The following is a 13,832-nucleotide window of genomic DNA, read 5'->3' as shown; positions in this document are numbered from 1 at the left end:
TTCAGCTTCAATTGTTTTAAACTGTCAGTAGTTTGAAAACTTGGAAAACATCGTGTTCATCTAACATGTTTCATTAATAGACTACTTTAATTGTCTTATATTATCAATGTATACTGATTGAATACAATTTAAGTTCGAAGTTTAAGAGATATAAAAAAAAAACAGAAACCTTTTGGATGATTGTAATATTGTTGTATAGGAATGTCAAGGGGGCCAGGAGAAAATTTCGAATTATTTCAGTCCGACTGTACCTGATATAGTTAATTATATTACTATTTTATTTAACTTTTTATAAGGCCCGTGTAGTATTATCAACCAGTTGGTACTAAAGTATATTGACTTAATTTCAAAAATCAGAGTGAGTAGTGCAACCAAAGCAAATAATCACAGATTTAATATTGTCAAACACATTCAGAGAAACATCTTCTCGGTCTTTTAATTTTACATCGCTAGATCTAAAGGAATGGGAAGAGATTTTTGTAAACAAGGAGAATTCTATAATAAGTAAGTTGTATTATTTATAAGTAATTTCAAGTACTTTCCAAGTGAAGTATGTTCTCTAAGTGCCCAGGCCAATGGCCCATGAGAATGGCCAGAATAAGACTTAAAAAGGGATTGGCCTCACCCTAAAAAATATATCAATCATATTATTTTATAATATTTGTACTTAATATTTTTTATACAGTCACTGACAACTACTTGAATGGCTTCAGAGTGAAAGACAGAGACAAATGAGATGTGGCTTGTACAGGGCACACGAGACAAGGGCTCAAGTGTCGTGTGTGTAAGCTGAACGTGCACCTGGACTGTCAGGACAAGGTGGGCAGGTGTCAGGCTAAGTCACGTCTCCTGAGGCGTCAGAAGTCCACCTCAGAGATAGAGACTAGGGTCACTCCTGCACAGGAGGAGGAAGGTAAGTGTTGACCCTCTACTTACCTTAAGATCAACTATAAGAGAAAAGTGATTTAGGTATTTTTTTCTCTTATGAATTAGTCTAAATTATATAGGTTTTTCGAATATGATCACTTTACACAATATAATGTGATGTTGGGGAATGTTGTGTTTCATCCAAATGTAAGCCCAACACGCTTATTTGAAGGTCTAATGCTACGAGACTAAAATTTTGTTTAAGCAGTTATTTTTGTTTATGCGATCCATTATTCAAACAATGTAAAAGAAAATTATACAAAAATATTGTACAACATTGAACATTTTAATGAGATAACAACCACGAACATTGTATAACTGGTTTGGATTGTAAAAAACTGTTTGTTTTAAGAAAATTTCTCACTATATCAAAAAGTACAGTGTACTTTATCTTACTAATAAATGTATCAGACCAAATCTTCTAGATCATAAATAAATCATTATTTATTCTAAGTTTATTGTTTTTATAAAAAATAAAGCTGCTAATATTTAGCAAAAAATGCATATTACCGAAATTAAATATATGTTTTAAAGGTGTATCTGCATTTTAAATTTGGATTTTATTATTTTAATACTTGGTTTAACAACCAAAGTTATTGCTTCTGATAATGCTCATTAAATCATAACTTTACCTATTATTCAACTGTTTTTATTGGCTAATAAATTTAAATAAATAAAATAAGCTTAAAAATCAATTCTGAAGAAGTTCTACAGTTAAGCTGCTTGTGTGGAGATAAATTCGGTATAATCTATTTTCTGTTGGTAGCAGTTTCGTTGGTGGCCAATAGGCCAGGCAGATGCTCAGTAAGCCCTGCAGGGGGGTCACCCTCCCCTCGAACTGTCACGTGGAAAACACCCCCCTCCAGGAGTTTAGGTACCAGAACCAACAGTACAATCTCGCTTCTGTTCTCGTCTCAATCGGCCGATGTGTGTCTTTATGTGGAATAGATTAATTGACGCTGCAATTGCATTTACTGATTGGTTATCACTCTTCTTCGAGAGGTAATAACATTTGCTGCACTAATTCAAAGTAAAATGTCAACAGAATTGAAATAAATAATACTCTTATAATGTAAAATACTTCACTGCAAGTATACGATCATATAACTTAAGGAATACTTCTCGTGTTAATCTAAATACAAAATATGAAACGAACAGTTTCGTAAGTCACTCACTCGAGTTTTCATACTGAATTATAATAAAATGTACAGGAACATGGCCGTATCTTAATGCTGGTACCCTAGCCAACTTACTAATGGTATATAAAAAGCAATATCAGGTACCTACTAAACCTGTTTATAGCTTTTAGTTGCATTACTCATAAAATTATAAATAAAATTTCGTTGACATTCCTAAAATATTCCAGCCATTGACGAAATGGGTGGAAATAATGATAAAGCTGTGTGTAATCAGTTGTGATAATCAATCAGGACATAACAAAGTAAAGCAAGGCTATCCGTAGAACACAAGCAATGTAGTGATGACGTAACACGTATTACTGGTGCACCGTACGAGTATACAGGACATTCGTGTTGCCACCAGTGCTTTGTAACACGGCGCTTCACACTGACATGACACGGGTCTGTAGCTCTCGCTCTTCAGCATGTGGAACATTAGTTTCTCACTCTTCTGGAAATAGCTCTAAGGCTTATTAATAATTTCGACTACTTAATACTTGCTGACCTACATAGAAGTAATGTTAAGTTTCTCATGCTATTTAAAACATAATAGGTTCTTGAGTCTCATTCAAAGGCATTATGCGAGTATGGTGTATAAAAGATGTTAGGTTACTTTTAATGAATGTAATGAATTAATTAATATAGCTGCAGTTTTATCATATTCAGTATTTCAAAATGTATAAAGTACGTTTCATATTTTAACCAACAATAATGGGCCTAATCTTTACAACATTCGGTTTTCCAGTATTTATATTTGTTTACAAAATACGTTCTTAATGATTGTAAAAACCATTTGTCACATAACAGTAAGTTTTATAACATGAATATTAAAAGATGAATACACTATATCTTGTTATAATTATCAAATCACTTCAGTGATATGTGGGTCACTACAAATTTTTGGGGTATTTGAAGAGTGTATGTTTTTGATTTACCAAATTGTAACCTACATAAACTAATCACACGAATAGAGTCAGGAATTGAACTTTAAAATGTTTGCGCTACACAATCTAACACTTAATGTACAATGTGGATGTTTAAACCAACAATAGACTGGTTTATCCTACAGTACAAATAGCCCTAATATTCAGAGAAGTATCAAGTTATGATTTTTTTATTTTAATTTCCATTTTCTTTTAAAAACAGCTGTGTTTTCAAAGGACATATTTTTTAGGTTGCTCATCTATAGCACAACTCTACGTCACAGAGGAGAATAAGGTGGTTGCTTCATCACATTGATACCAATTTCCGTAGAAATATCATAGTTTATTAAACAGTATGAACTGAGGAGATAATATTGAGATGCAGTATTGGAAGTCTAACATTCAAATCTTGCACGAATTCTGGAAAACATTGATGAGTTGTTTATGAACCTTCTATGAATTTCTTATGTTCTTCATTTCTTCTAACTTAGTAGCCTTCATTTGTAATATAAAAATGAACAATAGTTTACACATCAAATGTATTTCTCGTTATAGAGGTCAATCCTCCAACATCTGCATGATTTACCACTGGATGTCATAAAATGTTACATACCTCTCATGAACAGCAATACATTTACAAATGCTCTGACAATCATCACTATTTAGCTACTACATGACTTCCCATGTCCTTCAAGTCAGTTTTGTATGGCACTCAACAAAATTATTTTCCTGACTCTTACTTAATTATGCAGGACTATTTCCACCAATGTAGATACAATACCAGGAAATAATCCGATCATATAAGTGCAATGACTCATAAAGCAAACACTATACATGATGTCCTGGACAAAAGGAGAATTTCTCAAGTGCTCAGCTTGGTAATACAAACTATTGTCTCTTCCAAATCCCAAGGGTTGAAATGTTTTACATACTCACCCTGGAATAAATGAACATTAACATTGTAAAAAATGATAACCAATACTGTTATAATCTTTTTATTACTCAGTGATTTTGAACTGATCAGAGTGTTAATCAAATAGCCACCCTGTTGAACACAATTCTTTTAGATGCGAATTGATACCCTAATAATTAAATTAGTATGATAAGACTCTCAGAATGTACAAACTACACATATCAAGTTTGGGATGACCCGCATATCAAAGAAGAATTACATTATTATGTCTAAAGAGTAAAATCTTCATGAAGAAAACATGTTTTTGCTACTTACATACTGTTTTTAAATTACAATATTATTTTGTTTAAAAGGTGTAAAAAAATGTGGTGAATCGATTAGAAAATCAATTTAAATTTTATTAACTATAATCTTTTTTTGTAACTGTACCAAAAATTCGATAAAATTAATTTATTAAAAATGTTTTTTTAATTATGGCACTGCAGTTATTTATTTTCTATGTAATAAACAGAACTCCTAAGTTATACGAAATTTAAGTACTATTGTTTTTCATAGTTTCAAGACTTCAAATGCTATACTTATCAACTGGTAATACTTATTTTTAAGGTTAATAATAAACATACTGTATATGAATACAAAAATTTGAGTAAGCGGTGTTAATAAACCAGTATGAAAAAGAAAACTAATTAATTGTTTAGAAACCGTTCTTTTAATTTATATATTACTGAATCTGCGTACTTATGTATTTTATACATGTTCAAAATAAAATGTCATTTTATCTTGGTCATTTGTATAATTAGATGTTGTGTATGAAATGTAAAATTTTTACATTTTTTTCTCTTCTTGAGGCAAATAAAGATGTAACTATTTCATAAAATCTTTAAATTGTTTTGATTTTATGAAATAATTATTAATTATTGTACAATCTTATCAAGTAGATCGTAACAATATACATTTTTCTTTAAAATGTAATGAGAATATAGCAAAAATTTATTCACAAAAAAATTAAGAGACATATGTATCTGGTTGTTAAATTTTAATGTATTTAAGTTTACAATCAAAAGATTTAAAATTTATTTTAGTAATAACAGAAAATAAATATATAAAACTGAACTGATACTTAAAAGGCATAAATAATTGAGATATTAACTCCCCAACCTAACATTTCCTTGAGTTCTTGTGCCTCTGCAACAATGTGTGTGGTGTTGTGAGCTGTTTGTGTCTCACTTCCTCTTGTGTTCACAACACATTTGTGTTCCGCTCTTGTGTTCATGTTCGTGCTCATGCTAACATCAACATCTACTAATGTACATAACCATCTCATCTAACACTGCCAACATAAGAGGATACGTGTTGTGCATATGTTATTTATACTCTCACTCAAATTTGGTTTGTTATTAACAGCGTTGGTTTTGTGCCGTTTTTGTAAATTTTAAAATTTACTTTTTAATCCAATAGAAGTATATATATGAACATATTACATAACAATATATATCGCTAGTTTGTTTTGTATATAAATGTACACCATGTCAAAAACCTTCTCCAGGGAAAAACTGTTTCACAAAAAAATATATCAATATGATTAATAAACATAAATTTACTTCATTACGAATAATTACTATGAGTAGGTAAACGTGTTAAAACATATCCTTATTGAACCATATGACAATAGAAACTAACGGATATAATCTAGCAGTGGATGTATACTAAGCGTCTTCCACATAACACAGCAGAAATTTAATAACTACTCATTTGGCAGATATATAATGTGGCTTTATATATCTTATGATTACCAAAAATTTCATTATTTTCAAAGCATATAACCAACTGTGCAAGAGGTTTTTATGACTTTAAACAATTACTTATTACATATTTATAAATAAACCCATTAATGCACAGTAATTATCGTACTTGTAACCCTTTGGTGACTAATTCCCAATCTGTCAAAATTATACAAAAAAAGTTTTAAATTTTTGTATAACGTATTTTAGTAAAATGTTAGCGAAAACCCGCATTTGGATAACAAAATTAGAGAAGTATCATGGTTTTGTCAAGTAATATTTGCCTCGAAATTAGTTCATTCTAAGTCGATGTTCGTGTATCACCAAGGTCTGTGATTGGCGGGAAAGCTGATCCATAGTAAAAGATTTGACCATTAGTAAAACTTAAGAGCTAATTGTGCCAGTGGCTATCTTGATTTTTGCCCCATAATAACAATCTCACACCTCAAATACTTTTACAACCTTATTTTTGATCATAGAATTGTGAGAGAAATGTCTCATTTTAATGATATAATAAATACACATCCAAACTTAAGTTAGATTTTCACATATGTTTATTGGATTTTATTAAAAAATCTCAAAATTTTTGTAATTTATCGTTTATATACTCAAAAAGTACTCACTGACCAGGAAAAATCGAAAAAGGTATATATTGTGAAGCTCATGTTACAATCAACGATATAAATAAAAGGTAATATACATTAATCGTATCTTTAAAATGAGACATCAACTATCATTTTATGACCAAATGTAATGCAAAAAAATGTTTTAGGTTTAACATTGGTCATTTGAGGTAAAACTCAAAGTTTGTCATTATAACCACCTCTGAACATCATACTTTGAGACTTTGGGAATGTACTATAAAAAACATCTATAAGAATAGATGCAGGTTTATGTATCAATATTTTTTTCATAAGTAGGGGTGGTTGTTTTTTTTTTTTTTTTTTTTTTTTAATTCAGATTACTTTACAATTCATATAAATTAAATTCAAGAGAAAAGATTTGTAGTTCTTAAAATATCTCCATTTCCCTGAACCTGAATCGCTTTAAAATAAATACCTTTGTACTCTCGACTTCCTATTGCATTTTAGAGTGGTTACCAAAGGGTTAAACGTGAAAACATTTCCATCTTAAATGTCATGTTGATGCATATAATAGTTATCAAAAATATTATTGTTGTGATTTAACCCTTGTAGTGTCTTTGTCCGTTAGGTACATCTGCTAAGGAATACGGATGCGTAGTTTCCCATAAATTAATTTAAAGCAAGCAGGTTTTGTGATTAGTAAATGTTTTAAATTATAGTTATTGGCATGGACTTTCTGTCAATAACAATATGAGGCACTTTATTTTATATTTGTAACACTAAATATGTTAAAACTTATTCATTTTGTGTATTTGATACGCAAATGTGAAAGAAAAAAAAAACTAAGAACCCATTTTAAATTGTCTTATTTAGTAATTAATTTTATTTTCTAACATTCACACAATTTTTTAACTTAATATTTTGTAGATTTGGGCTATTTGTACGGACATATATTTACGGCCATATATGTTTATAGGAAATTCAGAGTACATTTTCTAACAATATGCAATGAAACTGTCGTGAAAGTATTTTTGTTTTTTAGCATAGATAATACTGAGTTATTTCTTTCCATTTCATAGTAGTATTTGGATAGTGAGAAGTGCAAAAGTACAATGAAACTGTCGTGAAAGTATTTTTTTCTTGTAGCATAGATAATATAATACTGAGTTACCTATTTCTTTCCATTTCAAAGCATTTGGATAGTGAGAAGTGCAAAAGTATTTAAAATAAAGTGAACAGAACAAGTATTTAACCGCAGTAGTTATTGTTACTTTAGCACATCCGATACATATTGTACCATGGCATTAAAAGGGTTAAATTATTCTGTAAAACATTGAAGTTGTCAAGATTACATTGGTTACCGTATTACATTACATAAAAGTACCCTGACACAACAAACTGATGTCCTCTTATGTGAGGTGGCGGCTGACGGTGTTGTCTAAGTTAGTTACGTAACCACTAGCTGTAGCATGTGTTTGGTGTGTGTGTGCTCGCTAGCGTCGTCCGAGCAAGCGTCCCCCGGCGAGGTCGACGCCGTCTACCAAGTGCTGAAGCAGGCCGGTGAGATATCTACCTCTCGGTCGCTTGCCTCTCGCTCGGCCGTACCCACAGACCTGCCGCCGGCCCGGCGACAGCAGCCTCCCCTCATGCTCAGGGGGTCATCTACCCTCACCGTCGGACCCACCCCCCATGCCTCCAGTTCAGGTCTGATCCCACTACTGCATCTACTTCTTTCTACTTGCACTCATTTTATATGTAACATACAGAACAACTATTGCTAAACAAAATTCATCTACAACTAACAAAATTGGTCCCAAGCTAACAAAAATAAGGGCAACAAACCTGTTGATGGATATTATTTTTGAAACCACTAATAAAATATTTCTCACTTCTTTGTTTTGTACTCTTGTTTCTTATTGTAAATATCATACAGTATCGTTTACTATCTTGATTACACTTTTAATGTGTTTTTAAATAAAATCTGTATGTTGTGCTTATCTTTATTCTGCTCAACATGCTCAGTTTGGGACACTGGAGTATTTTGTTTTCAATTTGGATTGTTTTTCTTGCAGCACCGATGTTGAACCCCACATAATAATATGTTGCAGGTTATATGCATTGTGGCTTGCATCTCACTGGCTTCTTTCTGCATGTTCTTTTACAGGTTGCTGAATTTCACTCTTTTTCAGGGTCATGCGCTGTTCCTTTCTTAATCTTGATAACTTCTTGATCATGTGACTTCTAGCATGGGACACTTTCTTGTCTTTCATTGTTGTTATTGTATGCTTTTACCATCTTATTGTTTATGCCTGAAGTTACTACGAAAAATAAAACCATGAAAATGTCATAGTTTTTCAATATTCTGATTATACTTGTGCTTGACCTGTGATACTAGATAAATGTTGTTTTGTTATTTTTCCAGTTCTGTACCGATGACTTTTAATCAAATCTGGATTTTTAAAATGTATAGCACCTATGTAAAATATTAATTAACTGTGTTTGTGGGTTTAGTAAAATTCCATAATAAAAATTATGTAGAGCCAAATGTTTAGATTTATAAAATTGGGAATGTAATAGGATTTTCTGTAATCGCACGTTTAATTATATTTAGTGTTCTAAATTGACTACCTTAAATATCTCAAGCTTTATATTTATTGTATTGAAAAACTGTTTATTTTAATCTATTGCATGGCCATAATATAAATACTACAGTATTTTTTTAATTTTTAAATAAATTGTTTTTTAGTAATTGTGTAAAGAAAACATAAATTATGTTGTGAATTTTGAGTACTATAAAAATCATAATTTAAATATATATTTATTTATATTGATACAATTAATTTAGCCTCTTAAAAATTCAGCATTAAATATTATTATCGTTACATTTTGGAAACAAACTTTTCAATGCCATTGTTATTAATTTAATAATTTTTAGAACATATGTTGCGTAAAATACTTTTACTTTATTCAAAAGACACATATCTAAAACTGAAGAAACCTACATATTGCATTGAAACTACTGAACCAATTTCAATAGAACAGACAACATATAAACTATTGTAGTTAATGCAGTTACATCATTTACCTAGGGTAATTTAGTTTGTTTTTATGCATTTCAATTATTAATATTTATATGTTAATCCTATCTCATATTAAAAATCATTTCAAAAGGTAGATACAAATGAAGGAATTTAAAAAATACCTAAACATACATAAAATATTAAACTTGAATACTCATGATTAAAGCTGCATATGCAACTTGTACCCTATATTTGTTACTTCAGGCTTAAAATAAATTTATCTCATTCTCACAATTTAAAATGTAAACTAATAATAATAACAATTCAATAAAATAATTAATTTTAAAGAAATGGTACAAACAACAAATTACTCCAATCTTCTTGAATTTTATTAATTATTTTATAATATATTTATGTCTTAAGGAGTCCTAAGGATTATATAATAATCAATATATATTACTACAATTCTACTGCAAATATTTAAAAGAATTTCAATAAATTAATATGAATTAGATACTTCCTTATTGCATTAGCTTTTAAATATATGTATAATAAATAGCTCTTCATTAGAAAATTTCACATATCCTCATAACTAAAACAATCTTCATTCTGATTGATAGTGATTATAGATTATATAAGAATAATACATATTATTATGTAATATTGTAGTATGAAATAGCATTATTGTGGTACTCATATTGTAATTTTTCTTTTCAGCAAGACACTATTATAGATACTCAGGTATTTCTTAATTTGCAGTACATAGAATTAATAATTTGTAATAAATGTATATAGCCTAATTTAAATGAATTTATTATGGCAAGTAATTTCTTGCCGATTGTGGCCTTAACATTATAACATTTATGTAAATTTCTCTTGATTTTTATGCAATTTAATATTAACTTTTTCAAATTAAAATCTCACATTCATATAGAAGATAGTATGGTTCAATAAATTATTAAAAAGCATATTACGGTCAAAACTTCTTTAACTTTGGATAAAATGCTATAAATTTTAGATTTTAAATTTAGATTTAAATGTTTTAAATTATGATGTCAAACATATTCTATATTCCAAAATATCACCGTAACAATTTTAGACATAAAATATGAACTTTAACCATTCTGTAGAGTAATTAATGAAAGTAACATTCACATTATAGGCACTGCAGTGAATTTCTAGCTTAGCAAAATTAACATTAATATTTTTATTCATATTTAATAATTACAATATGATCAGTCTTAAAGTTTATACTAATAAAGAAACTTAGTACTGTTTGATATAAATTCTTAATAGCATTAGTTATCTTTTACTGATAATGATATTCTATTAACAGGACATAAATTACAGTACTGTATAATAAACTGATAGATTGTTATATAGCCACAAATGCAATTGCATTATGAATACATAAAGGTACAATCTTGGCTTAACGTTAAAATATGCAAAATAACTATAAGAAAAGAAGTCTTTATAGTTTAATATCTTGATGTTAGTTGATAATCCCATGATTCTTAATGGATATACTTTAGAATAAGGTACATGTATTTATATACAAAGTGAGGAAAGGTATTTGTATAATTATTTTCCAAGCTTTCTGTTATCGTAGATTTGAAAAACAGCATTTGAAATGTATACAGAATAGAACAAAAAACTATAAAAAATATTTTGTATCTATGAAATTGTACTCCATAGATTTTCCCTTTTATTTATTTTATTTCCTGGCAATTACATACTTTTTTAAATAGACTTCAATGATTTTGTACATCCCCATAAATCTTCATAAAAATTATTAACCATTAATCTTGTGCAGTGTTATAGTAATTGCAACATCAATTCTTCATAAAATGGGCAATTAATTCCATAAGCTGAAATCAATGATACCAAAGTTAAATTTGCTTCTTAGGTAAAGGAAAAATATATTATCTAAAAACTATTAGTAGACTTTGTCTATTTCCAAAATGTAATAATAATGTGATGTAGGGTGTCCCAAAATATTAAAAAATTTTATTTATTTTTATGGATGCCAATGGATTATTTCTAAAATATATTGATTTGTGAGGAGTATAACAAAGTTATGTGGTATCTCTGTTACAGACTCTGTTATGTCTCTCACAAATAAATATATTTTAAAATACGATATGATCGTTTGATACCCATTAAAATGAACTGAAATTATTATTGTTTTGAGACATCCAACACCACAGCGTTATTACATCTTGTAAACAGACTTAGTCCATTTATAGTTTCCAGTTTTTTTTTTACCAAGAAGCAACTAAACCTTTACTGGGATTGACTTTTAGTTTATGGAAAATGCTGCCCAATATATGGGAGAATCATCATTGGAACTACTATATCATTGTATATGTGCCGGATTTTATTTTGATAATTTTCATAACGTTTTATGGAAATGTACAAAACTATTGAAGTCTTGGGAAAATAAGGTTGTTCCAAAATCTACTAATAAAGAATATGAGTGCTAAATATTTTTAAAATTAAGATTCTCTTTAAATAACCTGTTCTTTCAAAAAGTATGTTTTCTATTTCAAAATCAAAAATAGAACATGTTTTATAACTTTTATGGAACATCATACACATTGTATTTGAGTTTCATTTTACCCTTTATGCAAGTAAGATACCTTTCCAAATACCACTTTTTCAAATCTTTACTACAACTAGAAGCCAAGAAAATAATTATATTCTACTTTTCCGATATATTTCCCTACATATTCGAAACACATTATTTATGTTAAGGGATACTTAATAAGACTAGGTACTGAAATCACTACACAAAACTCTATTTTAACTTTTCTTAGTGATGGAAGATTAAATAATTTTAAGATCACTCTACATGTGCCCGTAATTTGTTTCCAAATTAAAATTGAATAGTTAAAATCACAGTACCTATATTTATTAGTTCAGTAAGAGTATTTAGTTTTATAGGCAGAATATTAAAGTAAAACATTGTTACAGCAAGAATAGTATTGATTTCAGGAATGTTCAACATGTTATTGGAGGGAACACATTGCACTGTTCAAAATATAACTGATTGCATCTAATATTTAAAAATTACATAAACCATTCTAAATAGTAATTTTTTACCAGAATTGAGAAAAGTTGTTTTATTTGTCCATATCGTTGGCCTAAACATGAAGTGGCTAAGCTACCATAATTTTAAAATTATTATTTTCCGTTGTTCTAAACCTATCTGAGAAAAGGTTAACGTCTTGATTTACAAATACAATGATGATGATTGATTAATTACCACCACGAATTGGAATAATATAAAAGGGTCCATTACTATAACTGCTTTGCTCATGAACAATTTACAATAGGGCATAATTTTGCTGTTTTCTCCTGAAAAATGATGTTTGGTATTAAAACTGGTATGAATCTGACTTAAAAAACTATAAACAAATGAGAAAAAAATGGTAATCCATTAAGGAAAATGGGATGAAAAAATGATAGAAATGGAGAGGGAGGATGTCAGCTTAAACCTAGTACTGAAGTATTAGTCATGTCTTTCTGGTGCATAGATATGAGACCCAAATGTACTAAACACTGAGTTCTCAGACAGCAGATCCCATGCCAAATAGTCATGCAAACATCTCCATTACTTTTTTGTGGGGTTTACGCTTACACCTACACCTTACCAATATTCTCGTTGGTGATACCCAACCAGAACTCTCAAAAAACTAAATATCCAAAATAGCACTGAGGACCGAGGATACAGCAATAAAAAAATTAGACTTTACTTAAACAAAATGAACGGTTCTCTCAGGCAAAACAACAACTTTTATCCTGGAATTTTCATCTCATGGATCAAGACAATACAGAACTATAAAAAACCTCAGTAGGACAATCTGAACAAAAAAAAAATTAAAATACATTACTCCAATTCATAAATCACTAACTGTGGAAGATATTTGAAACTTCTTTCACACATTTACATCAACCAACTCAGGAAACACACATACCACAACAAGAGTTTACTTTTCACAGCCTTGATTGCTACATCAATGTAATCTTGGTTTTTAATTCAGACAAGGTGGCGTATTCAAAACGGCTTCCAACTAAGGATCTGAAAATCAATAAATAATAATGTATGTTTTTGAAATATCAACGATACACAAAAAAAAACATTAGTTCCTATTGGCATTCATCAAACCATAGTGTTTACACCACCAGAGGAGATCAGCTCGGAATGTATAAGAACATCAAGACCATAAATAATTCTACTGCCCCTAATCACATAAAATAGAAAATAAGATAAGGATAATGAAAGATAACACACCTTTCAATAGATTTGGTGACAGGCAAGTGGTTGATCTTCACCAATGATTTTTACCCACCCTTCAGCAGAATTAATGTCTGATATCTGAACTAAATGGTCTACCACTTTAGCTATTGGTCCACACATCTTAATATTATCAGTAACAATGTTCAAAGCTTGACATACAGTTCAGGATAGATATAGTCATTGATAAACAAGAAAAATAGAGAATT

General features: G+C 29.5%; 1 protein-coding gene across 12 annotated transcripts in view; it reads left to right on the top strand.

The window, feature by feature from the left end:
* The window catches only part of LOC124359657, a 622,196-nt gene that overhangs the window by 573,925 nt on the left and 34,439 nt on the right, over positions 1 to 13,832 (top strand). For 8 of the 12 annotated variants that reach the window (XM_046812601.1, XM_046812609.1, XM_046812583.1 and 5 more), the window contains 3 exons: positions 752 to 913; positions 1,694 to 1,801; positions 7,804 to 8,010. In XM_046812601.1, coding sequence (XP_046668557.1) covers positions 752 to 913; positions 1,694 to 1,801; positions 7,804 to 8,010 — 477 coding nt within the window. Of the gene's footprint in view, positions 1 to 751; positions 914 to 1,693; positions 1,802 to 7,803; positions 8,011 to 10,043; positions 10,068 to 13,832 lie in introns of all 12 variants that reach the window. The other 4 variants (XM_046812666.1, XM_046812593.1, XM_046812617.1 and 1 more) reach the window with 4 other exon arrangements.

This window comes from Homalodisca vitripennis, chromosome 1 (assembly GCF_021130785.1).
Source record: "Homalodisca vitripennis isolate AUS2020 chromosome 1, UT_GWSS_2.1, whole genome shotgun sequence".
NCBI classification, from domain to species: domain Eukaryota; kingdom Metazoa; phylum Arthropoda; class Insecta; order Hemiptera; family Cicadellidae; genus Homalodisca; species Homalodisca vitripennis.
This window is presented reverse-complemented; position numbering and strand designations above follow the sequence as displayed.